This window comes from Lytechinus variegatus, chromosome 11 (assembly GCF_018143015.1).
Source record: "Lytechinus variegatus isolate NC3 chromosome 11, Lvar_3.0, whole genome shotgun sequence".
NCBI lineage: Eukaryota > Metazoa > Echinodermata > Echinoidea > Temnopleuroida > Toxopneustidae > Lytechinus > Lytechinus variegatus.
Genome location: NC_054750.1, coordinates 24,397,712 through 24,424,378, shown reverse-complemented (window position 1 = coordinate 24,424,378; position 26,667 = coordinate 24,397,712). Strand labels below are relative to the sequence as shown.

At 37.7% G+C, this 26,667-nt stretch overlaps 2 protein-coding genes across 2 annotated transcripts; both read left to right on the top strand.

The window, feature by feature from the left end:
- Positions 1-4,550: 4,550 nt before the first annotated feature.
- LOC121423488 (muscarinic acetylcholine receptor M5-like) lies at positions 4,551-5,762 on the top strand. The gene has a single exon (XM_041618837.1). It carries the CDS (start codon positions 4,551-4,553, stop codon positions 5,760-5,762), a length of 1,212 nt encoding a protein of 403 aa, XP_041474771.1.
- Positions 5,763-12,894: 7,132 nt separating this feature from the next.
- On the top strand, positions 12,895-26,440 carry LOC121423442 (phospholipid phosphatase-related protein type 1-like). The gene is made up of 8 exons (XM_041618780.1): positions 12,895-13,217; positions 20,137-20,451; positions 21,078-21,216; positions 21,588-21,771; positions 22,792-22,849; positions 23,682-23,858; positions 24,502-24,651; positions 25,438-26,440. Exons 2-8 carry the CDS (start codon positions 20,188-20,190, stop codon positions 25,498-25,500), a joined length of 1,035 nt encoding a protein of 344 aa, XP_041474714.1. The 5' UTR covers positions 12,895-13,217; positions 20,137-20,187; the 3' UTR covers positions 25,501-26,440.
- Positions 26,441-26,667: the final 227 nt, after the last annotated feature.

The following is a 26,667-nucleotide window of genomic DNA, read 5'->3' as shown; positions in this document are numbered from 1 at the left end:
TGCTTGAAATACAGAAATTAAATTGACCCTTTTTCAGATAGGATAGAATTTCCATTTTTCAGGCAGAAATGTCAAAAATTAATGTCAGCTCGCGCTCGCATTATTTGACTGTTGAAATATGTAACGTCTTCATGGCTAACTCCAAGCACCGGCTAACAAATCCCTTTTGTATGGAAGCTTAAAAGTGCCACCGAGATGTTGAGATAATTATCTCGGGAAGTCGACATCTTGATAGCAAAAGATAAGATGACGAGATCCTGGATCTCATCATGTCAACATCTTTTAGAAGAGATGATGAGATGACAAGATCCTGGATCTCATCATGTCAACATCTTTTAGAAGAGATGATGAGATGACAAGATCCCGGATCTCATCATGTCAACATCTTTTAGAAGAGATGTTGAGATGACAAGATCCCGGATCTCATCATGTTGACATCTTTTGGAAGAGATGATGAGATGACAAGATCCCGGATCTCATCATGTTGACATCTTGTAGAAGAGATGATGAGATGACAAGATCCTGGATCTCATCATGTTGACATCTTGTAGAAGAGATGATGAGATGACAAGATCCTGGATCTCATCATGTCAACATCTTAAGAAGAGATGATGAGATGACAAGATCCTGGATCTCATCATGTCAACATCTTAAGAAGAGATGTTGAGATGACAAGATCATCTCATCATCTCATCATCTCTTCTACAAGATGTCAACATGATGAGATCCGGGATCTTGTCATCTCATCATCTCTTCTACAAGATGTCAACATGATGAGATCCAGGATCTTGTCATCTCATCATCTCTTCTAAACGATGTCAACATGATGAGATCCGGGATCTTGTCATCTCAACATCTCTTCTAAAAGATGTTGACATGATGAGATCCGGGATCTTGTCATCTCATCATCTCTTCTAAAAGATGTTGACATGATGAGATCCAGGATCTTGTCATCTCATCATCTCTTCTAAAAGATGTCGACATGATGAGATCCAGGATCTCGTCATCTCAACATCTCTTCTAAAAGATGTTGACATGATGAGATCCAGGATCTTGTCATCTCATCATCTCTTCTAAAAGATGTCAACATGATGAGATCCAGGATCTCGTCATCTTATCTTTTGCTATCACGATGTCGACTTCCCGAGATAATTATCTCAACATCTCGGTGGCACTTTTAAGCTTCCATACTTTTGATCAGATAAAAACGTATCAAAAATTTTGCTCGCGCTTCGTGCTAGCAGGACATGTTTACTCAATACTTGATACTTGCCAAGCATTGTAACAGGGGTCGGTGGCCAGGGGGTGGGGGCAAGCATTCGCGTATTCTGGGGACCCTCGCCCCCCCCCCCCCCCCAGGCAAAAAAGAGGATGCCAAAAAGAGGAAGAAAAGAGAGGAAAGGAAAAGAGGGGAGAAAAAAAGAGCAAGAGAAAAAGGGGGAAGAAAGAGAGAAGGAAAAAACAGAAGAGGGAAAGGGGCCGATTCGATGTCCGACATTGGGAGCGCCGAATTTATTTCAGATTTAGGGGCGCCGAATCGATTTTCGACACAGGGGTGCCGAATTGATGTGTGCGACATATAAGGAGTCCGGATTGATGTTCGGCATAAGGGTGCAGAATTGAGGTTCCGTAGGAGGAGACGCTGAATAGAATGATGTCCGACTTCAGGCGCGGAATTGGAGTTCGACATAGGGGCGCCGAATTGATCTTCAACCTAGAGAGCGCCCAATCGATGTTCGACACAGGGGTGCCAAATAGCTGTTCAACCTAGGGAGGTGGCCGAATAGGTGTCCGACCTGGGGGCGCGGAATTGATGTTTGACAAAGGGGGTGCTGAATTCATGTTCTACCTAGGGGCGCCGAATTGAAGTTCGATATAGGGGGCGCTGAATTGATGTTCGACGAAGGGGATGCCGAATTGATGTTCGAGATGTTATGTTCAACTGGGGTAGTGGGCGCTGAATAAAGATGTCCGACCTAGGGGTGCGGAATTGATGTTCAACCAATATGGGGCACTGAATTGATGTGCTACCTAGGGGCGCACTGAATTGAAGTTCGATGTAGGGGGGCGCCGAATTGATGTTCGACATAGCGCTGAATAGATGTCCGACCTAGGGGCACGGAATTGCTATTTTAACTACGGGCGCCGAATTGATGTTCAGCATAGGCTGGGAGGAGCGCCAAATTCATATTCGACCTTTGGGGCCCTAATTTGATATTTGTACTGGCCGGGGTGCCAAATTCATGTTCAACCTAGGGAGGGGCGACAAATTTAGACTCGACCTTTGAGGCGCCGATTTGATGTTTGACCGGGGCCGTCAAATTCATGCTTGCTCGCATCAAATTAGAGGATTATCCTGTTTAGGATTACCAAACATGCCAAAAGTGCTTATAGGTCAGAATATTTAAAAAAAATATCTCGCTCTTCGCGCTCGCATCTAATGTTTAATAAGGTGACGATCCTGTTCATGCTTAAATAAGTTCATATTTGGGTCGAAAAAATTAACAAAATTCAGCTCGTACTTCGCTATCCCATAATATGTTTTGTAAGATACTCATCCTGTTCATGATTATCAAAAATGATTACTCTAATGTCCAAATTTTAGGTTAGAATATCACACATTTTAATAACCTAAACAGCGACGGCACCTTTGGCAACCACTCCACAAGCATCCAAAGCGGCAAACCGGTACCCCTTCCTCCAGAGTGTATCACGAGAAAAGTATTTAAAAAAAGGGGGAGGGTTGCAGGTATATCTTATTAAGTATTAGAATTAAATACTGTAAATAATGATGTTAAGACACTAATATAAATTAAATTCAGATCAAACTAGTAATGTGAAAACGATCTGCTACCACCACCCCACCTTTCGCAAGCAATTAAGAATCCATAACTCTGTCCAGTCACTGCCCAACATGTCGTACACATGGGAGAGAAAAGACACAATAAACTAAATAATGAACTAAATAATTGCTGCAGCATGATTATGAACACGGACATGCTCTGACAAGGGGATAAATCGAGTCTATAATAATGACGTGTATAATGTTTATCGTCGTCTATCTGGATGAACAAGAGGAGCAAACATGTCAATCACTAAGTAATAGCCCATTTATAAATATGGTCTTATCACGCTACATTATGCGCGCTACTTTGTTTGACAGTCATTGTTTAATGACGTGGCCGTTACATGCAATCCCGATTTCAATGAGATACATATTCATAAATGAAACTTTTGACAGGTATGAATAAGCAATAATTCTTTTCGTTTTAATGAATAGTCACACATGTCTTATACTTTTAATGGACGAATAATGTTAGGATTTCACATCCTGAAGACTAGACAAAATATTAACCACCCTTTCACACGGTAAAATAATCGTAATTTGAATGATGATTCCAGTGAAAAATAAGGCTAATGACGAATTTTTATAGCACGTGGGAAACCCAACTAGAACATGATTAGTATCACGAACGCTAATCACAGTCACGATGACAATATACATAATTATAATAATGATTCAAGATTCACGTGTGAAAACCCCCTAAGAATGTCACATTTAAACATGACAGTGAAAAACTTAAGCTGTGACCTGTAATTAGCCCCCCCCCCCTCCCCGGGCGTTTATCATTATTTTCTATTGATTGCTGGAGTATTAAAGATGAAAAGACGAACAATGAAGTATCGTGCTCGTGGCGTCATAGGGCCTTTTCACATGTGAATCTTGAATCATCATTGTAATGATGATTGTAAATCGTCTTTAGAATCATCGGACCTTTCACAACTTACCCGAAACTGTGATTTGAATGGAATGGAACTGAAACTCACCTCCAGAGTATAGAATTTGAATTCGTGACTGTGATTGGCGTTCGCGATTTTAATCATGTTTAGTTTCGTTTCACACGTGCTAAAAATTTGTCATTAGCCTTATTTTTCACTCTGGAATTATCATTCAAATTACGATTTATAATCATGTGAAAGGGCGGATAGAGATGTTTGCCTTTCAATCATTATTTTGTATCATCGTAATGGCACCAGCTATAATGTGATATTATATTTTCATTGTTATACCGTTGACTGTGTTTCGTTCCATTTCAACTACGTGTATGAAATACTGTGCACGGAGATAAGATTTTCGGCTGGCAAGAATTATAATTTCGACAAAAATAAGATTTAAGTTTAAAATGAATAATCATTCATGACTTTTAACAGTTCTTTCATTTCTTAATGGGATTTTCTCATAGCATCGGTAGCCTTTATTGTTTTGACTGATAGTCATTTCAGCTCGACAGCCATTGACGACCGAATGTGAAGTCCTATATCGGTACTTTAGATACCAGCATTTTATTTATAACCGCATTTCATCGTTGAAGGGCATAATTTAAAGACCGATTTCACAATCTCTGAATCGCTTTGAGAGGTTATCATTATTTTTTTTCTAAATACAGCATCAGCATATCTTGTGATTCCGACCAATGGAGATAAATGACAAGATCGATCTTCAAGATGGTAATAGAATGCTGAAAAGTATTTGCCTCTTCTCTGACAATATGACACGACAGAGTGGCCCTCCCGAACCAAAGTTTGATGTTACATTCCTAATTATGCTTATTATCTCTGGTCTTACGGTATTGACGAATGCCCTTATTCTGGCGGGCTTCTACGTCCAGAGGAAACTAAGAAATTACACCAACTACTATATCATGAACATTGCCATCGCAGACCTTCTTGTAGGCCTGATCATAATGCCACTCCGTTCGCTGACCTTTCTTTACGGGACATGGATCTTCGGGCACACTAGAACTGTCTTCATTTTAGGATTCCAGAATACTTTACTGAGTGTATCTGTATTTGGTGTCATCGCTATTTGCCTGGATCGGTATATAGCCACCTTCTATCCCATCGAGCATTTCCAACGGAAGAGTATCCGCAAGGCTACCTTGGTGAATATAGGTACCTGGGTGATATCCTTTGCCGTGTGGTTTCTGGTGTTTTCTGTATGGGATCTCGTTGATCCTAATGATAATCTCACACCAAGTGGCTTGTTCAAACCAAACTACTCGCTCAGAAAACCAACTCTCATATTGGTATCCTTTATTAGAGCACTTGGGCCGTTTCTTTTGATATGTGGCCTTTACACTCGTATTTACCTTCGTGTCAGGTCGATTGGAAAAAGGCCCATCTCGACCGGTCTAAAGACGAATGAAAGCCCTAATAGCGTTGCACTTGTGAGACAGCTGGAAAATGCCGATTTGGCTTATGTGAGTAGCGAACAAGATAAGAACAAAGATATCGAAGATGTCTTCAAGAACCCCGAAGGGAAAGTAATATCATTAGGCCAAGCTATTTCAGGTATGCGTTCTATCCCTACCGACAACGTAGCAGATAAAAGCACAGAATATTCCCTATCTAATGATAGATCGAGGAATTATCGTCCAAGCATGGAAAATGCCTCATCTCCTCCAAGAATCATCGGGAAATCAACAAAAACCGATGTAGCTTCGATGAAGGGCCAAAAAGTAATGAGGACCTTGACGTTGATAGTTCTGGCTTTCGTCGTGACATGGTTACCAAATGCTGTCGACCTCATGGTACATACAGCATCTGAAGATTATTACGACATCATGAATGAGTTATTTCCTTTCTCGGAGCTATTTCGTTGGGTAACCTTCTGCAACAGCCTGACCAATCCAGTCGCATACGCAATGGCTCAGCCCCTGATTCGACAGACTGTCTTAATGATACTCCGTTGTAAAAGATGAGCGTAAAATATCACATTAAATCTCCCTTTCACTCTCAGTTCAAAGGCATACAAACCGTGCAACGGTCCTAAGCGATGATAAATGATAAAAGATAGTGAAAATATGTTACATTCGTGGTGTTTCTCCTTCCTTTAAAGTTCCACTTTTAATCTCATGTTCCTCCTTTGACCGGGAAAATGACGCAAGTCTTAAAGCTAACTGAACTCAAATTAAAACAAAAATCTACTTGCGCAATATTATCTTCCATCTATGACCTATAATTTGGGCGTAAATTTTAAAAAATAGGTTAAATTAAGATTAATTGGAGGCAAAGTTAGGTGGGAGTTGGCAGAAAAAGTTTTTAAAAATGAAAAAAAGCAAACAGACTTAGGACAATGAGGCAGGTGTGCTGCTCTCCAAGGCCCTTGGTCAGCGAAAATTTGATAAACTTGACATTCCTTGTTTGGGCCGGGAATTAAGGTTATATCATGCATTTCTGATCTGATCTCTTTACTTGTAAAGCAAATAACTGTTTAGATTTGAATTGCTTATATTATAGACATGGAATATTATCATTGCTCTGCACAAACTTTTTATGTAGAAGTGTTGTGGTGTAGTGGTTCTGACTTTCTTCTTGTTATCCCACCATGGAACGTCCTGTGACAAGGTTTCAATCCTAATTTGCCACTCTCCACCCAGGTGTTCTAAGGGTGCCTGGTAAGATGCGATAGCCTATGTAGGCTAGCAATTGAGTTTGGATACTAGTGATTAAATGTTCCCGCGGGAGTGGAGAACAGATCTACATTGTGTGCGGGCATGCCATGGTCTGATGACTGAGTACAATGTTGTAATCGTGTCATGTAGATAATCAAATAATTGAGACCGTGGATTTTCATCTATCGCACCACGCCTTTGAAACTCCCTCCCTTCTGCTGTGGATCATCATCATCATGTTTATCTGCTGTCGGAAATAACATCGAAAATAAAAAATTAACTCTTTAGAACTCTGTAGGCCTTATAGGGCCTATGATTGTCGATGGTAAAATATTATGTAAATTTGTGAGTTCTTAGTAACTTATCATGCTTATGATAATGATTTGAGATGTTACCATCAGGTACATTTGTCCCTCTTCATTCCTTAGTTTTTATTCTTAGCCATTCTTTATGAAGAATGGCTTGACGACCCATGCATAGTAAAAGCTTTGTTCAAAGTTTCATGCAATGCTGTATATATATATACTTCAAACTTTTTAGTAATTGCATAAGAGAAAAACAAGTTTTTTTAAAAAATTGTTCTTCAATTAATCAAGCATCGCTGTTTAGGCTTTTAAGCTGTAAAATTCACGCAGTAAACAGCGCTGTATAAAATTTTAAACATGTTTTTTTGCACTGTGTGCTTCGTCTAAGTATTCCGTCTCCACTGACCATAAAAAATTGTTTGCTTGAAGGGGAAAGAAACATATGGAACATGCTGGCTTTTGTGGAAACAGAAAAATAAAATAATAATATCAAAGCAAGTTTGAGGAAAATCAAACAAATAATGAGAAAGTTATGAGCATTTGAATATCGTGATCACTAATGCTATGAACATCCGCCCATAGGCAATGCGAAAAATATTTGTGATGTCCCATGATTGGGAACAACTTTCCATTTGATGGACTACAAAGTACCACCAAAATGTACATTTTTGTTCTGTCTTAGGGTGATACCAACTCTTTATCCACAATATTTTTCCTTGGAAATTTGTATTACATGAACTCCTTTAGATAGTATACGTGATATATTAATGGCGTACCTAGGATTTTCCAAAAGGGGGCAAATTCTTTGGAGGATATTTCGTCCGTGAAAAAATCTGGCAAGCAAAAAAAGGTCTTTGGGTTCAAAAGAGGGGGCGAACCTCTATTTTCATTGCTTTTTTATATCACAATATTTTTTTTAATTTGGCTTCTCAAAAGGGGGGAGAGGCACGTCCCCTGCATGAGTTGTGACTCCTCAGGGGGGGCAGTCTGCCCCCCTTAGGTACGCTGGTGATCACACATCTTTTTCGTATTGCCAATGGGAGGATCAACATTAGAATAATGATTTCAAATGCTCATAACTGTCTTATTATTCATTTAAAAAAGGCAAACTTTCGTCTATCTGTTTCTTTGATTTGCTGTATGTGCACAAGTTATCTTTTATAAAGGTTTCATTTTCCTTTGTATTCTTAAACAGAGAATGGTTATGTATAGTTATGTATGTGCGTAGAAAATTTGATCATGACATTAGGTACGTTCTTTTCAATTCAATTCCGTTGTATTTTCATGTTTTTGTGCTATTCATTTAAGCTCTATAATGCAGTTTTTAAATCAAATAGATCTCCCTTCTTCATGACGCCCACCTGTATATGACTAAGTATATTGTAATCGCCTATAGGTCCGATACAGATGTTGCCTTCAAATAAAAAATAACAATAAAATGAATGTATCCAATTATCTGATTCTGATTTGTTGAAAATACGTTTGTTGATGATTTAGAGCTTGATGGCAACTTTATATTTGCAAACGGCTTTTCGAAAAAAGCGGACTGAACACTCTTTATTAGACACCGCCATATTTCTTTCTGATAAGCTACTCTGCTTCACAGCAAAATTTGTGGTGTTAACCGGTGTACATAGAGGACCACACTAGTTATTTCACACCGGTGTTAAATTGGTGGTGTTAGTTTTACACCTATAGGTGTTATTACAACGCCCTTTTGTTGTTACATTTACACTCTTTGGTGTTATGTTTAATCTCTAGGGTGTAATTTTACCACCTCTGGGTGTGGTCCTCTATCAACACCAATTGGTGTCTGTTTTAACACCGCGGTTTTTACAGTGTTGTAATTGAATTGATGTTTGTAGTGCAGAGCAAATAACTGGTACCCCTAATCAAAAATGTGAAATATTGTGACAACCCATTTAATTTTTTACGCCTCTTCTCTCTAAATACGTAAGAGCTAATCTTGCGATTGATTCGATCAATCGCAACTATGGAAAGCCAGCAAAGTCAACACATAAAATGCATGTTTGCTCAAAAAAAAAATTAGATAAAAATATGATGTATTTTCATGCATTCACCGCCCATGTGATCAAGTAACACGTTACGGTGTGTCCATTCCTTGGCTTAGTTATCTTCTATTCATGAACCCTTCAGATAATCGTATCTGTCAATTTTTGATAGCTGTCGTTTTTTATTGTATTGTATTTATCTAATCATTCAATCATAAACGATTGCTTTTCAGCAAATCCGTGAACATTATCTAAAAACATGTACAATTGAGACAATACAAAATATTTAAAAGTATTTCAGTAACACATATAAATGATACATTTACATATCAAAATGAAAAACAATTATAAGTAAACTACATAAAACCCAATATTACTTCCAGACACAAATTTGCTTGATAGGAAATGAGGTTGAACAAAAGTTGGCATTTGATGCTTGTTGGTAAGAAATCTGGCTTTTTTTAAATTGGGCTGAAAGCTATTCCTCAAAACATTTCCGTGATTACTGCCATAATCTAAGAGTTGATTAAACATTATACCTGACAGCTTATCTCTTCATCATGAGGTTAAAATACTGACCCTTTCGATATTCATAAAACGATCGTGACGACGAAGAATAGAATTTTCCCTGTTGGGAGAATTAATTGGTTAAATGCATGAACTACATGTTGAATAATAAACCTCCTTAATGAAATGCAAGTTGATCATACCTACTGTTAATTTTATAAGGATTATTCATTTTCGGATAAACTCGTTTGCTCAATTATTAGATTGTTCTTTTTTTTGAAAAAAGGTCTTTACAGATTGATTTACATTATGGAATGTGAGAATACATTAGTCCTTAAAAATTGTCCCTCTGAAGCTTTTGACAATATGTCAGAAGAGAGGATCATACGAGAAATGCAGAAACCCACATTCTGTGTTACATTCTTAATCTTGGTAATTCTGTCTATTTTAACTGTCATCACCAACACACTCATTCTGATAGCACTGTGCGTTGAGAAGAAACTGCGGACTTATCACAACTCTTCAATATCACCGTTGCAGACATCCTTGTTGGACTCATCTCAACTGTTCACCTCTATGACAGGTGGCGCTTCGGTAGGGTGGCAAGTATCTTGGTTTTAAGATTTCAGTACTCTATCCTGAGCGTTTCAGTATTCGATACGATCGTAATTTGCATAGACTGTTACATTGCTGCCATACTACATCCAATCAAGCACTTCCAAAAGAAGAGTATATCCGCAAGGCTACCGTTGTTACCATTGGAACATGGATACTGCCCTTTAGTTTTTGGATGGCGATTACTTCTGTTCGGACTTTGCAAAACCAGCTTATAGAAAGTCAGCATCTGGGTTTTCAAGACTGAATAATACTTTTAATAAAACTAACCATTCTGGTTTTAATCCTTAGATTTGTCGGGGCCTTTTTCTCAATATAGCCAGATTCTATATCCGTGTGTATCTTCAGATAAAGAAAAGAAACGCAGTTTCACCTCATTTAGAGAGTGGCGGTGGCGTCGATGAGGCTAAGAAAGCTCGATGTAAAAAGGGAAATTCTGTTCTTACAAGTTTTATGTTAACGTTGTTAATATTTCTAATATTTCATTTGAAATTTCAAGAGATTCTCAGAAAACCAGAAAAAAGTAAAAAGTTGGCATGGACATCTCTCTGACAACTGTCAGTGACAGTTAAGACAAGAATAAGCCTACCTGGCAAACACGAACCAGCGGAAGTGACATATTGAGTGCACGTAGATGCAATATTTCATAATTATATTAGGGCCCGGCCAACTGGAAATCAAAGGGTTTCAAATGCAATGCAAACCATGACCTTCATAGTTCTCGTTTTCCTTGTGACCTGAGGAGCATTTCATCAATATTTTCATCCGACAAGTTGTCAGATCTGACATCTTTCCTTGATTCTGATTGGCTGAGAAGCACTGTTCCTATGGTAACTGTCGTATAAACTGGTACTTGTCGGATAAAATGTCCGACAAGTCCTTTCATGAAACGCCCCCTGGTTACCTAACATGGTTAGCATCATGATACACCCACTCTCCCAAGTGGGTGGTGCGATCCAGTGGTTAGAGCATTGGACTCATAATCGCAAGGTTGAGAGTTCGAATCCAACTCTGCCATTGTCTCCACTTTGATAAAAAGACCCGAGAGTGATATTTGTCGTCTATAATGTCACCCACTATGACTGATTAACCTAGACGTAAAATGTTTCATAGCTAATTGGTTATATACCGGCTTGGCGTTTACCAGCAAAATGCTGTCCTGCCGAGTTCTACCACAAACAGAAACATGTTTAGCCATATTTTACCCTTATCAACAGTGTCTTCAACTTCTCGGAGATTTCCCGTTGGTTTGTATATAGTCAGCCTCATAGTCAGCGCTTGCGTATGACGCAACCTCTAATTCGGAAGACTGTCCTGAAGATCCTACGCTACAGGAAACAAGCATGAGTCAACATCTTTTATCATCCATACAATAGCCCATTCTCGCAACAAGCTGAAAACCATTCTAACTCAAGAACATCAGTAGTGCCATTCTGGAAACGTGGATGATTACAAATCTATCTATCATTCACACAATGAATCATCCTCGGAACAAGGTAAAAACCATTCCCACTCAAGAGCATCAATAGTACCATGATTCTGCTCCCTGCAGTTAATGGCCCTTGGACATGTTGGAAGGAGAGTACTTTTAGCTGTATCTTCGATATAAATAGTTTCAGCAAGACCCCCGAGTGTCGTGGTATATTTGTATTGTTTCGCAAATGTGTTGTATGTTTATGGTTACATGTAATGACTGTGGTGTTCTTCAGTTGTGGTTTGTTGCATCGAATGAAAATACTCCTATTAGCGTGAAATTAATTCAATTAAAAATGATGCCAATTACTACAAGCAAAATGGTTTAAGATATCGAAAGTGGTTTTGTGTATTTCGCTGGTATGTTTCCGTTATTTTATACTTACCATTTTATTAAATATTATCATTTCTAAAGTAGAATCTCTTCATTTTCGAATAGATTGTTTGAAATTGTGTGTTTTCATCTGTGTACCCCTGGAAAGGTACGTATTTGAATTTAATTAGGCCTATATTAGGTATTGTTTTTAAAACGTAAGCTTATATAGCCAAAACGTCTTTCGCTAGTCATATTTGTAAAGTCGTGAAAGTAGGGAAGGGTCTTATTGATGTTTAGATGTAGTGTACATGTGTATGTTTCTGTCTGTAATACAGTGCGCCATCTCTCATGAAAAAACATCACGAATAAGTATAATAAATAATTAAATATACAGTATCCATGTAGGCCTTTTATGTGTGCATTTCATCTGTTTACGAATAAACGTTAATCAATTATATTCAATGTATTATCGGAATTGCTACTATAAGTGCTATTACGTCTACCACTTCCACTTCTATAACAGTACGACGACGAATACTACTACTACTGTTTAACTTATACTACTACAATTATATTTCTCCTTCTACTAGTCTACGACTATACAGTTCTATCAATTCTATCACTATTACCTCTATTACTAGTACCACTTTTTCTTAATAATAGCATTTCCGTTTCTGTTATGGTTACTCCCGTAGGAACTCGGCAGCGCAGCTTTGTGCTTGTACAACGCCAAGTTGGTAAATAACCAAGTACATAGGAAACATTTTACGTCCGAGTTTATCAAGTATCGTGGCTGATCTTATTGACGACATAAACTACCCTCGGTTCCTTTTCTCCATGTGGAGACAAGGCAGAGCAGGGATTCGAACTCACAACCTCATGATTATGGGTTCAATTATCTAACTACTACACCACATAACCCTCTTAATTGATATCAAAAGAAGTAATTATAATTCTAAAAAAATCACATCACTGCATGAGATTGATGATAATGCTAATTACATAAATGATAATGATAATTAAAACGATAATAATTGTACAACTATCATTATCAATTACTCATTATCATCAGTGTCATCATTGTGAATTACAATAACGAAAAATTAATGAATTCATTGTTGAAATGATGTGACACGCCTGATTAAAAATGAAAAAAAAAATCAAAGCACTTGGACGTGTTTGTTTGGCCAACTGGACAGTACTGCAGTCAACGATAGCCTGTTTGCGATCGCGATACTGCAATGAAAGCAAAATGCACAAAATGCATGTCGCAATATACAAACAACATGCGCACCCAACGCCATTCTCGATATTGCAGCGGAGTTCAAAAGGCGAGCTATATTAAGAAGAAGGGATATATGTGTTTGCATTTTGTATTGGCACAGCAGACGATTCCGGATTGCAGCACCGAACATTGTCGTTTGCCTTACCTGCCCGGCAGTCAAGGGGAAATCCATTTCGGCGGAATGATGTTCCATTCCACTACATAGCTGAAATTATTTGGCCCTGAATAGCTAATCATCAATTGCGTGTGGTAAGTTTCAATGTGATTTATATTTATAATACGTAGCTTAGCGGCAAAGTCACAAATTTATTTCGATACCTAATTGTTATTCTTTTCTTTATTTCGCGCTATGTTACCATCTACCGTAGATATCACATACAATTTGATAGTCCCCTTGTTATATGGCGCTTAAGATACAATTCATGATAGCTATTCATAAATTGTTTTGCCTTCCGATAACGTAATCAGTATTTCCAGCAAACATTACACGTATCAGCGTTATCTACTCCCTGGGGAGGTTTCCGATCAGTCACATTGTGCCACTAGCGGATCGTGGGGGGGCAAAGCCGACCCGTGAGAGGCACAATTAAAATTTGTAATGTAAAAATCCCATTAAAGCAGAGGTTTACCCCCCCCCCCCCTCCTTGAAATTAAAGGCCTTTTTTTCTTTCACACAAGGCTTGCAATTAAATTACAATAATTTTTTATCTCGCCATGGGTCGAGAGTGTCAAAAATCCTTGTTGAAAAGAACACCAAGACCCATAGTGCGTCCCACATGTATTCACAGAGAGAAGTTGTCTTCACACTGTTGGATTTTAGTATTTTAATAGTGTGGATCCCGTATTCACAGAGTCTGCTTTGTAAACTCATTGTGAACACTCACACTTTACAGAGGTGTCCACGGTGTGAAATTATCTTTAAACTGTTAGATTGGAGTATTTTAAACAGTGTCAATCACAACTTCAAATATTCCACTGTTTAGACACACTAAATTCTCACACTGTAGAGGTATCCACAGTGTGATTTTCTTCTTCTTCATCTTCTTCTTCTTCTTCTTCTTCTTCATCTTCTTCTCCTCCTCATCCTTCTTCTTCTTCATCATCTTCTTATTCTTCCTCTTCTTCTTCATTTTCTTCTTCATCTTCTTCTTCTTCTCCTCCTTCTTCTTCATCTTCTTCTTCTCCTTCTTCTTCTTCTTCTTCTCCTCCATTCTTCTTCATCTTCTCCTTCTTCTCCTTCTTCTTCTTTCTCCTTCTTCTTCTTTTCAGGGGGGGGGTGGTAGTTAACCGCTGATGTCCAAGTGAAGACAAGGGTTATGCTGCAGTCACATATCCCCCACGGTCAATCGAGAACAGCCATTTTAGGAATTTTATACAAACCACATACAGGAAGCTGGTACAAAATTATAAAAACTGATGTTTTCGAATCGCCGTCATAGGTGAAATATGACTGCATCATAAGCAGATGTCCTGGGGAGTGTTTCATCAACATTTTCATCCGTTGTCAGATTTGACATCTTTCTCTGATGTTGATTGGCTGAGAGGTACTGTTACTATGGTAACTGTCGGATAAAATGGGACTTGTCGGTTAAAACGTCCGACAAGTCCTTTCATGAAACGCCCCCCTGGTTTGAATGTTAAAGTGTTCATGTGTGATTCCATTTGTAAGAATAAACTGTTGGTTGCGATTTCCTTTATGGTGATGTTCAGCAATTTGTTTAAGGTTTGGTTTCGATGAAGGATGAACAAACTGAAGTAACGCATTTAAAAAAAAACGTGGAAAATCACCGACACATTTTAGGCTGTATAATTTATAACATTGGTTATAAATAGCAACAAGTGTAGTTTTAACTATATCTACATGTATTAAGGTAAAAATTAGTAATATAGGGGAGAAAAGTGTCTTGTAATTTTTTTTTCTGTGTAATCAAACTAAGATAATGTTAGGCTTCTTGGTTACTAAAATTCATAATGAACTTCACCGCAGTTGTTCAATTATTCAAACAAGTTTTTTAAAAACAGCAAAATTTTAAGCTTAATTTTTATCTTCTATGAATTATGCATGGTTTATTTTTTCAACTGTTATACACCAGTTAAGTTCATATACTAAACAACATTGTCAAGGACTTGGGCTGGTTTGAGCAAGGGAAGGTGCAAATCCTGAGGAGGTGGAACTAAAGTGGTATGGGGTGCACATCTTTGGAAGGTGGAACTAATGTTTAGAAAATCAGCTGTTGATAGCAGAAGAAAGGGTACAATTTTCGTTTTGCTTGCAGGTGTCGGAGCTCCTCGGCCTGGGCGGAAAGGTGCACCCCCTTCCCCGGCCTACGCCCTTAGTTGTATACAATTTTAAACAGAGTTTTTACGGTATATTCAGAAGAACCTAATGTGCCTGTTATGAAGGTGCGTAAGCTTATTTATCACGGAAACACGTGATGGAAAAACAACACACTTGATGTTTAATGAATAACCATCTTTTTTTTTTGGTCATTCCAGAATGACCATTTTGATAAAGGCTTAAGCCTATGTGAAAAAAAAAATACTTCGTCAATTAAAATTCTGTACGCCTGCAGCTGGACTGTGTGTGACAAGTATTTTAAGGCCAACGGGTCAACAGCAAATCGAATTTCATTTTCATTATGAAAATTGTTTGTCAGGCGCATGGCTGTACGGTGAAGACCAACTTGACCATATATTGATATCAATAAATTAATATACGGTCAAGTTAATAATTTTATAGTCGTAACCACTCGGTCAATAAGAGGCTGCCTTTACTTCATCTTCATCATCTATCCCATAATTGAATTTTCGCTCGTTTTAATTAATGTTGATTAAAGTCTTATTTGATTATTCTGTGTATCTCTGCTTGTATCAATTAAGTTGTTTATTGATAAAAGATCGATATAGTCTCCCCCTCACTATTCCTACCCCCCCCCCCCGCCTCTCTCTCCATTATTCTCTTGCACTCTTTATCCGCCCCCCCCCCCCGTCTTGGTCTCCCTATTTTTTTCTTAAATTAAAGCATTGCATGTTTTCCTTGTTCTTGTCAGCAATATATATAAGTGGGAATAATTGTTAACGATCATTCTAGTGCCCATGGGTTTAGCAGTATGATTGAGAGTTCCTACATATCAAATAACCTACGATTTATTATTACAAAGCATTGCCTTCTATTCCAATGTTTGCCCCAAATGTTACTAAATGTCACCATCTCTCAAAATATCAGAAATTGATTTTCCAGAACGGGTGATAGCAATGAGCTGTACGAAATTAATCAAGATAATTGCAACGATATAGCTGCCCGAACAAACACATTCCTTCGCAATTAATTTGACGCACATTGGAAAATAATATCGCACGTCAAAGCATTCAATATTGTTTGCTGCAACATTATTCAACTGCGTTGTTAAACAAGAAAGGTCGGTTAATATATAGGTTTATTTCCAATTTGTCTGATGCCAATTCGTCTAAGTACCCTCACGTCTACTATCATTTGGTCTACTGTTATATATAAGAATCGTAAGGGCAATTGCATTCATTTTTTTTAGTAATTTTCTCTTTAAGGATATTCATGACATATAATGATTAAGAATATTCCAGACTGTCTCTCTAAAGCTTTGTTAGGCATGTTCTTTATCAGGCTAAGGAATTTTGTTATTTCTGAATAGAGACTGCAACACAAAAGAGATTCCTATGGCAGTGAAAAGGGCAATAGGATTAGCTATTTTGTTTACATTGTTAATTTCACTGAGGTCATTCAAGAGTCTTCTAAAATTGGACTGCTTTAGAAATTGGCAGAATGTTTTTTTTAGACAATACTAGAAGCCTCCAGAATAGTGAATGATTTATATATAAGCTGGCAGTTTCTTCAAGGACATCAACACATCATATCAGATCCGAACCCAGAGTTTCACACCAGACTTTATGTCAAGAGAGTAGTTTATTTCCACCTGGAACACAACATTTATCTTCTGTGGAATTATTTGCACGCCATCAATGAACTGTTTGCAGTTATTTTGAGAGAGGAAATTCTCAGTTCTCATCGAGATCATCAACCTGTTTTAATGAAGCTTTTCAACACATGGATAGATAAAATTGACTGTTAGTCATCATCAACATGGACATTTCAACTCGTTACAGTGACTCTTGTTATTCATCGTGCTTCAACAACAATTTCATCATTGCCATCATTGTGAACTTCAATTTAATGAATTTTTGCCAGCCAACTTGGATTTAACTTTGAATTGTACATCTGGCACTTCAAGAGATAGATGTAAGATCATTGCTTTGTTTTATTTTGTTTAAGTACATGATCTATTTCCTGTAATAAAAAAGGGAAAATCAAACTTAAAACTAAATTTTCATTGTTATTTGTTGCAGTATCGTAACACTACCATCAATTCATCCACTATCCACATGGTCTAATTGCCATTTTGTCCACTCATGATTTCGTCTAATAACCAGTTGGTCCAATAGCCATTTAGTCCATATACCGTTTGGTTTGATTTCCCTTAGCGTTAATTGGGCGAAATGGATGAAAAGAAAATAAGTATTGGACCAACTGGTTATGAGACGGAATGGTAATAGACGAACTGGTGATTAGACAAAGTGACTATTGGACCAAATGGTTATTAGACCAAATGGTTGTTAGACGACATGTTGATGGACGGAATGGCATTAGACTATAGACAATGTGATGAGTGGACGAGTTGGCAATAGACGAATTGGCAATTTACCGGTTGATATTAATCTTATAGTGCCTAGCAATCAGTCAGCGTATTTTGAACGAGTAATTATCCTGATTATTCAATCCTTAGGGCTTTATCGTGGTTGCAATGGGGCATATTAAAAATTGCCAACTTGTCGAATTACTCTCATTAAGCGCGGGTGTTTTTAACGAGGTGTTTTCCCCGGTCGTTCGAGAGATTGATCGTTATAAAACGAGGAAGTAAAGAAGGAATTCGCGTCCACTGGGGAAATATAATATGGGCCTATCCATGTTCATCAAGGAGAAATCACCTAGATGTAAATGAACAGAATGGATCTATTTTATACAGTGGGCAATGGCGGGCAGTGGCATAACCAAGTCAAACAATGAAAGGGCTTGGGTTTTATACAGTGCTATATCGTCTTTATTTTGTGAGCAAGCAAAGCAATCGAGTTCAAACATTGACATCTTTGAAAAAATAAATTTATTTTTCAATTATTTTGGCTAGTTAAAATGGAACGGATATTCAACGAAATCATCATTTAGTTGAAGTTATAATTTTTAATAAATGTTATATGATTTCCCCAAATAAACGGTATTGGGAGAACTTCGGAGAAATTAGTCAGCACCCCCACCCCCTTCCCTCCGCCCCTACCACCACCACACAAAGGAAGGTTTTAAAAAATGTAAGCTAGTAGCAGTTGGCATGTATGGTAAGAGAAATAATGGAGCAGGAGAAAAGAAGGGGGTTGGACGGGCTTATAGATCTACATTCGTCAGTCATTTTGTTTCTAATGTGTATTCTAAACAGTCGGGGATTAATATAATACTATACAGTCTATAACCGTTAGCCTACATATGAAAATATATAAAATGGTAATTCCAGTAACTCCCTATTCTTAAACGCAAACCTTATTTGCTTTGGGGTTTTTTTTTCATCATCTTTATTATGGAAGAAAAATTTATTCATTCGAAAAAAATGATGAAATCAGGATTTACATGTTTTCCAACTCATTGTGATAACACACAGGCATAAGGTGCATCCTAATTGTGGAATATACTAATTTTACACGTACCCGATGCACAGTATATAATTATTCTTAGTACTAAATCGTTCTTACAAACGCTATGCAGCCGATACATTACTCGTATACTTGCAAAGACATATTGCCAAGATGTCCAAGCCCTTCAAGCAGTACTACAAAATAACAATAGTTCTTTAAAATTACCCCCAACCGTCGATAATAGCAAGTCTCTATGACAACGGGGATCGAGTCGCGTGTGCTATTGAAGTGTTATGACGTCGGTATTGCCTGTATCGTCTTATGCTAATTTCCTTTTAGCTTTTTTAAAGCTTTCTGTCAGTGATTTGTCAAACAGAAAAATATTGCAAGCACCTGTTATCATGGTTACTCCTGCATCTGATTCTGATCTGAGCAAAATTAAGTGCAAATCACTGACATACATATATCCACATCACTGAAAGTCAATATGTATATACATCACGCAAAAGTCTTGGTCATGAGCGTCAATACAGAATCTCACATGAGAGCAAAACTGGTTTCTTGACCATGTTGACAGAAATGTTTTATCCTGAATGGAAAAAAATATATAGAAAGAAAGGACATTAAAGGTATTAAGTAAGTATGTAAGGCATTAAATATTCACATTCCTTGAGTTCAGATTAAGGGTGTGCATATTGATTTTTTTCGAGAGAAGTATAGGTTTAGATTTTATATAAAATTGCTTTAATTCATTTTGCATTCGGCAAGTTCGATGGAAATCATTTTTATATTTTCTATTTTTATTTTACATGAGTATTCATACATATGTCTACCTCACTCATATTCACTCCATTTTCTCGATGTGTCTTCACGATGTAAAGTGAGAATAGATGCAAACTATATTATATCAAACGTGTTAAAGAAACGGTCCCTATAAAATTGTGAATATCATAGGTTGGTACTATCTGCTGGCATATTTACACTGCAAAAACTCCGGTGTTGATTTAGCACCATCGCGAAATCTATTCCACACCAGAGAATTATTGAAACAACACCTGGTGGGTGTTTCATAAAGCTGTTCGTAAGTTAAGAGCGACTTTAAGAACGACTGGTGATCCTTTCTTGTGGCAAATGGTATATTCATTGGCGATGGTTTAGCGCGTAAGAAAGGATCACCAGTCGTTCTTAAAGTCGCTCTTAACTTACGAACAGCTTTATGAAACGGCCCCCAGTTTGGAATCAAACCGAAGCTGTTTTAATACTAATTGGTGTTGTATAAACACCTATCTGGTGTAAGACCAAAACTAACCTGGTGTCGTTTAACACTTCTCTGGTGTGGGCATGATAGATTCCGGGCTGGTGTTAAATCAACACCAGAGTTTTTGCAAAGCCCGATAACATCAATATTATTATGCCTTCTCTACACCAATTACCATGACTTGACCCTCATTTACAGTGAATAAAGACACATCTCACCTAAGAGCAGTCAGCTACCCCCATCGACACCATGGACCCTTACGAAGTGGACGACGAGCCACGGATGGTGACCCGGAACCCGATGCTCATCCCTTGTTTCCTCGCCGTCGACTACCTCTGCATGGCTGGCGTGGTCGTCCTCTGGTTCGTCCTACTCTTCACAGAGAACCTTCCTGGTCCGTTCCATCGTGGTTTCTGGTGCCACGATCGGAGCCTGATGATGCCCTACTTGGAAGATGATGTCTTCACCGAGGAAGTACTGTATGTAACCTGTTTTGCTGCTCCGCCCATTATGGTGAGCTCATTATTTACTGTTCCTCCACGTCGACCTTGGCGTGAAGTCCGAGCGCGAGGACACTATGTGTCCTTGATGCTAAATCCTTGCCCTTGACGTTGGACAGTCTAGTCTCGGGTTTCCAGTGTGGCGCACAACACAGTCATTTTGATTGATGATGGTATCCAAGATTTTTATTTTGATGGAAAACTAAAATGATTGGTCCTACATTCTAGTGGAATCTTGTAGATTGGTGGATAGTCTATGTGATCATAATCTATTAATGATGCGGAGATTTGGCAGATTTGTTTCCAAAGCTTGGGGCTATCTCATAGAGACCAAGCCACACTGTTTCCATTGGACATTTGATTCTTAAAAAAGAATACGCGAAATCTGCTCCTCTTTAAATAGTGAAATGATTAATAAAGAGGGAATGGGAATACGAATATTTACCCACTTTTAGAGTTCCCAAAAGTGTTCGCTTTCCTACATTTCACACGATGAAGGGTGGATGTTTTCACTAATCTGGAGAGCATCTTTGTCATATTTTATGCTAGCGATGTAAGGCTTGTTCTTCACATTCTGAAGCAGGTAACCTTGACATCATTCTTCACCATGCATGTTACCTCTTTCAATGAAAATCTCAGATCCTCTACGGTGAGTGTATGCTGGCCCTCTGTTCGTGTAAGAAGACTCCACCGGAGATGAAAGTTGGTAGAAGGAAGGTTGTCAAGAGTTGCTCGCTAAAGCTCTACCCCGTCATCAGAAGAATGTTCAGATTTACGGGTAAGGACTGAAAACACCTCATTAACTTGTTTCCTGCTACAAATCAGATTATACTGATGGCATCGTATTTCAATGGTTAAATTTGACCAAAGATTTAGTCATCTGATTTCTTATTGTGTTTTGTTGAAAATGAAAGTACAAACTGATCTGAACTGAACTGTTACTTTAATTGTTCATACACACAACCATAATGCTTTAGATCAGAGAGATTGCTTGATGATGTTTGCAGCGTCTTTTACACAATGCAGAGAGATGGGATATCTTTAAAAAACATAAGCACTGTTTGATGGAACATGGTTGTAATAAAGAGTTCAATGTATTCTATGCCCCCTTTCAATGGCCAACTCCCTGAATCATTCTACATGTTCTAGGTGTCTTCGCCTGTGGGGCCTTCGCCACATGGATCGTTACTGATGCAGCTCAAAGGGTCACTGGAATACAAACACCGTACTTCTTGACAATCTGTAGACCAAACTATACAGCACTGGACTGTCGAAGGTTCATCACTGATTATGAGTGTACAAAACGGAATGATGATCTCTTGAACCAAGCTCGGTAACGAGGGTTGTACTGTATGTGTGTGAGGGTGTGTGTTGGGAAGGTGTTCATAATCTTCTTCTACTAACTTCTGCTTCTTCCTCTCATTCTTCTTCTGATCTCCTCATTCTTCTTCTTCTTTGGGGAACATAAATGCTATAACTTTGGTATAGAAATGACATCTCTGTTCGAGTGTACTCTATCAAGCTCTATAGATCTAATAGTTACTCTTAATTGTGTTTTTGTGTCTTGTCGATGATGCTGAATATGACTTTAGGCCACTAGCGTACCTACGGGCGGAGGGCAGGGGGCATACTGCCCCTCCCCCCTGACGAGTCACAACCCATGCAAGGGACCTAAGAGGTTGAAGACCTTTTTTTGCTTGTTATTTTTTATCTGCTGTGAAATGTCCCTTAGATCCTGTTGAGGAACTTTTTTTTTGCTTGTCAATTTGTTTCAAGCACGAAGTCCTTTATTTGTGGTTGAATACCTTTTTTGTCAATTTTTGCGGACGATTTTGCCCCCCCCCCCCTGTGGAAAATCATAGGTACGCTACTGCTTGAGGCGCCATGTCATGCATGGCGCCTCAAGTCATATTCATGTGTGTTTTTAATGAGAAGTAGATCTCGTATCTCTTTTCTTAAAATCTAATGTGTGTTTTTAGTATTATTGGTGTTGCTGAATAAATGACACACCATGCACATTAAAATAAAGAAGAAAGTAAAGTAAAGAGAATTATTTTCCCCCTTAATTGTAATTTCAATTCTTTGCAAATGTGCATTATTATTAGAGGTATACTGATATCGTAGCTTATGGGATGATGAGGAAATGATAATCAATTCGATATCGCTTGTACGATACTTGCTTTGAAGTATGAAACTAAAAAAAGAAAGACGGGCCATCCATCAGCAAACAAAGTACTCGTCAGCCCTATACCCCAACATAAGATAATTGTACCTGCAGGGATATAGTCCTTGATAACAGTCCTCGTTATGATGTTATTAAGTTATTCGTCGTCTCATCTGTTTTTCTCCTCAGGTTGTCATTCCCATCTCTCCATGCGTCTCTGGGCTCTTATGCTGCAGTATTCACTACGGTAGGAAAAGGTCCATGTTCTAGCGATCTTATTAAAAAGAGAACGCCGCCTCCATTGAAAATGAAGCAAGATGAAAGGCAATGCATATTTAACCATATTTTACAGAAAATGCATATTTACATTTGATATAATGACAAAATACATTTATTTGAACAACTTTAGTGTTTTATGTTTGCCTCTCTCAGAGGGATTTATTCGTATCAATACTTATCTGATTAGGTTTTTTTTATTACAATCGCCATCGTTAACAATAAATGAACAATTGTAATAACCAATTATATGACAAATATCTATTTTTATCTATTATTATTACCTTATTTTACATAGAAGATTATAGGGGAAAAAATGATGGTTTGTCACTGATGTTTTACCCTCCATTCTTTTTAAGAAAATATGGAAAGTAGTCTTTAACCGAAATGTGGGCGCGCCGTGATCTAGTGGTTCTGACTCTCGCCTTTCAAACAGAGAGTCGTGAGTTCGAATCCTAGCCATGGCGTGTTTTCCTTTAGCAAGAAATTCATCCACACTGTGCTGCACTCGATCTTGGTGAGGTAAATGGGTACCGGCAGGAAGTTATTCCTCAAAAGCTGTGCGCACCAGAATCGGTAGACTAGCTTAGCCGGGGTAATATAGGAGCGCCTTGAGCACCTAGCAATGTGGATACGTGCGCTATGCAAATCCTATGTTATTCATTAAAAATCATAGACGTGCACGTATGTTATTGTTTTTCCTTAGATTTCAAATGATCCCACTGGCTTAGTAAGTTGATGTTGTTATTGTTGTTCCAGATGCAGCTGTTGACATTTTTATGTTATTACCTGTTGTAATGCAGGCCTACATGACAAGTCAAGTCAGTATTCCCTGTACCAGACTGCCAATCCCACTGGCTAGCCTAGGTCTCCTGTCCGGAGGGTTTCTCTGGGGTGTCACCAGGGCATCAAGGTACCGGCATCACTGGAGTGATGTGGCCGTTGGTTTCCTGTTGGGCATGGCGGTGGCGCTCTATCTGGTAAGCAACATAGAAATTCGACCATACTACTCCAGTTGGGACACCAACAAAATCTACTTCAAACCGACAGATGGATTTTCATTGGAAATGCTATATTAGATTTTGTTCGTCTGGAGTCGGGGTGACATTACGATATTGAGTATGTCTTTTGAAGTAATTAGGACCATTTCATATTTATGGAATAATAACACCTATCCGTCTGTTTTCTTTTTTTCTTTTTTTTTCTTTTTACATTCATTCATTTTACACGATCACTTTTTTCTTTTTACATCACTTATTTTCTTTTTACATTTTTTTTACATACAACGATTTTTTTTTAATATGAAATATTCGAAGGAAGAGAATTGATTTTGCAAGAAATTTATTACCTATGGTTTCTTCATATCGGTGACATATTGAACAGTTTTTGGTGATACTATGTTATCTTTTATGAGGATAGTAACAAAATATCCCTAAAAAATACTTAATGTTAGATAATATCTCTTCTCAAAATCTGTTTGATCTAACAGGCCCCAACTGTTGTACTTTTGTTTTCATATGTAAATACTTATATATATTGTATTAATAAATTTTTTTTCATCTAGGTGCTTTATAGTGTATTTCTTAATTGGATTATGATCCATATTGCACTCTTGCCTGTCAGGTATTTGCAGTTCTCGCATGTTTTGAAGAGCGCCCTCAAGATGACCCAAACCACCTGCCAAAGAAATCCCCAAGTCCGAAGCGATCGTCACCTCTTTCCCTGATCAGACTGCCGAGACTAAGGGCGTGTAATGGTCAACATCCTGCACAAGTAAGTGGGTTCTTGGATGGGATATAAGAGGAAGTTTTCGCAACTACAACTGGAAAGGATTTAAGAACACAGTTAATGTATTGAAAATGTTAGTCAAATGATAAAGAAGAGCTGGGAGGTCTTTGTCGAAAGTGATAAACCGGAACAGATGTTTCGTCCTAGGTTTCAGCAACACGAAAATTTTAAAGTTTGTCGTTTGTCCAGAATCAAGGACTAATCTGGTGTTTTGATTCTCCAATTTTCGACAAAGACTTTTTGGTTGTGCTTTGGAATGGAAAAATTAGTTATATATAATTTCTTTAGTGATTCTTTCGGTTATATTTATTTTAATGCAGTTCATGATTGCCCTAAAATTGCATTGCAATATTATGCAATTTAAATTTAAGCGTCAATGTGATTAAAAAAAACTCTAGAAAACACAATTAGAATTTACAATGATAATGATAATGAAAAAATAATAATTGTGATAATGAAGTTGAAACTAATAACTATGGTGATGATAATGATTATAACAAAACAGACAGAAACACTACTGTGAATGATATTGGCAATGATAATGATTAAATCACCCTTCTAATTTTGGTTAAATGACCTAGCCGCTTTGAAGAAAATGTTGCAGATTCTTGTATCTTTATATCTAATCATTTCGGGATGGAAGGTCCTTTACAACCCATATAGCTGTCGAATCTGTCAAAAATTCTATTTTGGGTTATTGTTCTTCCTCTTCAGATCACAGTCATGACTGGACTAAAAACCTTTATGATTGTATTTCATCACTTTTTACAGAATGGCCATGCAACTTTCCACAACCCATCATTTGTCGGCGATAGTTTAAGAAGAGACTACTAAATTTCATCCTATTATGTCAACTGGAGGTCTGATATAACATCGATATATTTATATAAAGTGTAGGCTCTTATCATATTAAAAACGATGATAAAAACTTTTGTACAATGCTTTTTATTACATGAACTTTACGGTAGTTGTTTAAACAATTTAAATAAGTGTCTAGGATCTTACACAACTAAGTTTATTATTTAATATTTAATTCTCAATAAATTAAGCATGGTTGTATTAAACTGTTTAAACAACTACTGTAAGGTTCATATATCGTAAACAGCATGTATAATGTTAAACACCGTTTTTACACTGCAGTGATGCGGCGATGTACACTCTTAAAATAGTTAGGCAAAAGATGCCCAACTGTTTACCAACCCTGGACAGCACACTGTCCACACAAGTATTGGTTAACATGGGTGATAAAAACTAGTAATTGGGCAATAAATTTGCTTAATTGGATAACAATTGTCCAAAATATGTATATGTATTTTACCAACGTGCATTACCCAACAACACAGTGGACAGTATGTTGCCCAACATTTTAAGTGTGTATTTTATCGTAGGCCTGTACCAGGTACACTGTATGCTATTATCAATGGTCATCATGATTGCATGTAATTTGTAATGGGAGAATATCATCACCCTTACAATTGTAAGGGTAGATTCAGGGTTTATTATTTTTATTTTGATTCATTGATTATTTTCCTTTCATTCACGTATATAGCAATATTTATTGATTTCAATCTAATTGAAGAAGGTTTAGTCCTTCAAAAAAAAAAATAATAATAATTTTGGATTTTAGAGCCGGCATAGTAGACTTGGTATACAGTTCAATATGAACTCTGGATCGATAGGCATATAAATCTTGCCATTGGATATTCTACATTTCGACTATGACATTACGTCCTACCCCCTTCTTTTCCTTTCTGATCACCCCCATGCACTTCCCCCCCCCTCCATCTCGGGTCTCTCCCCCCCCCCCCACCCCTCCCTCTCTCTATCTATATATCTATACCGTATAAGTAAAAAAAATCGACACCTCACGAATCCCCGATCTCTGAAGAACAAAACATGTCGTGAATGCAAAATCTTTACATACGGATGGAAAGAGCATCTTCTCCAAAATAATTTGGTACCATATTTATGCGGTATGTCTTCACGCTTGGATAATCAGTA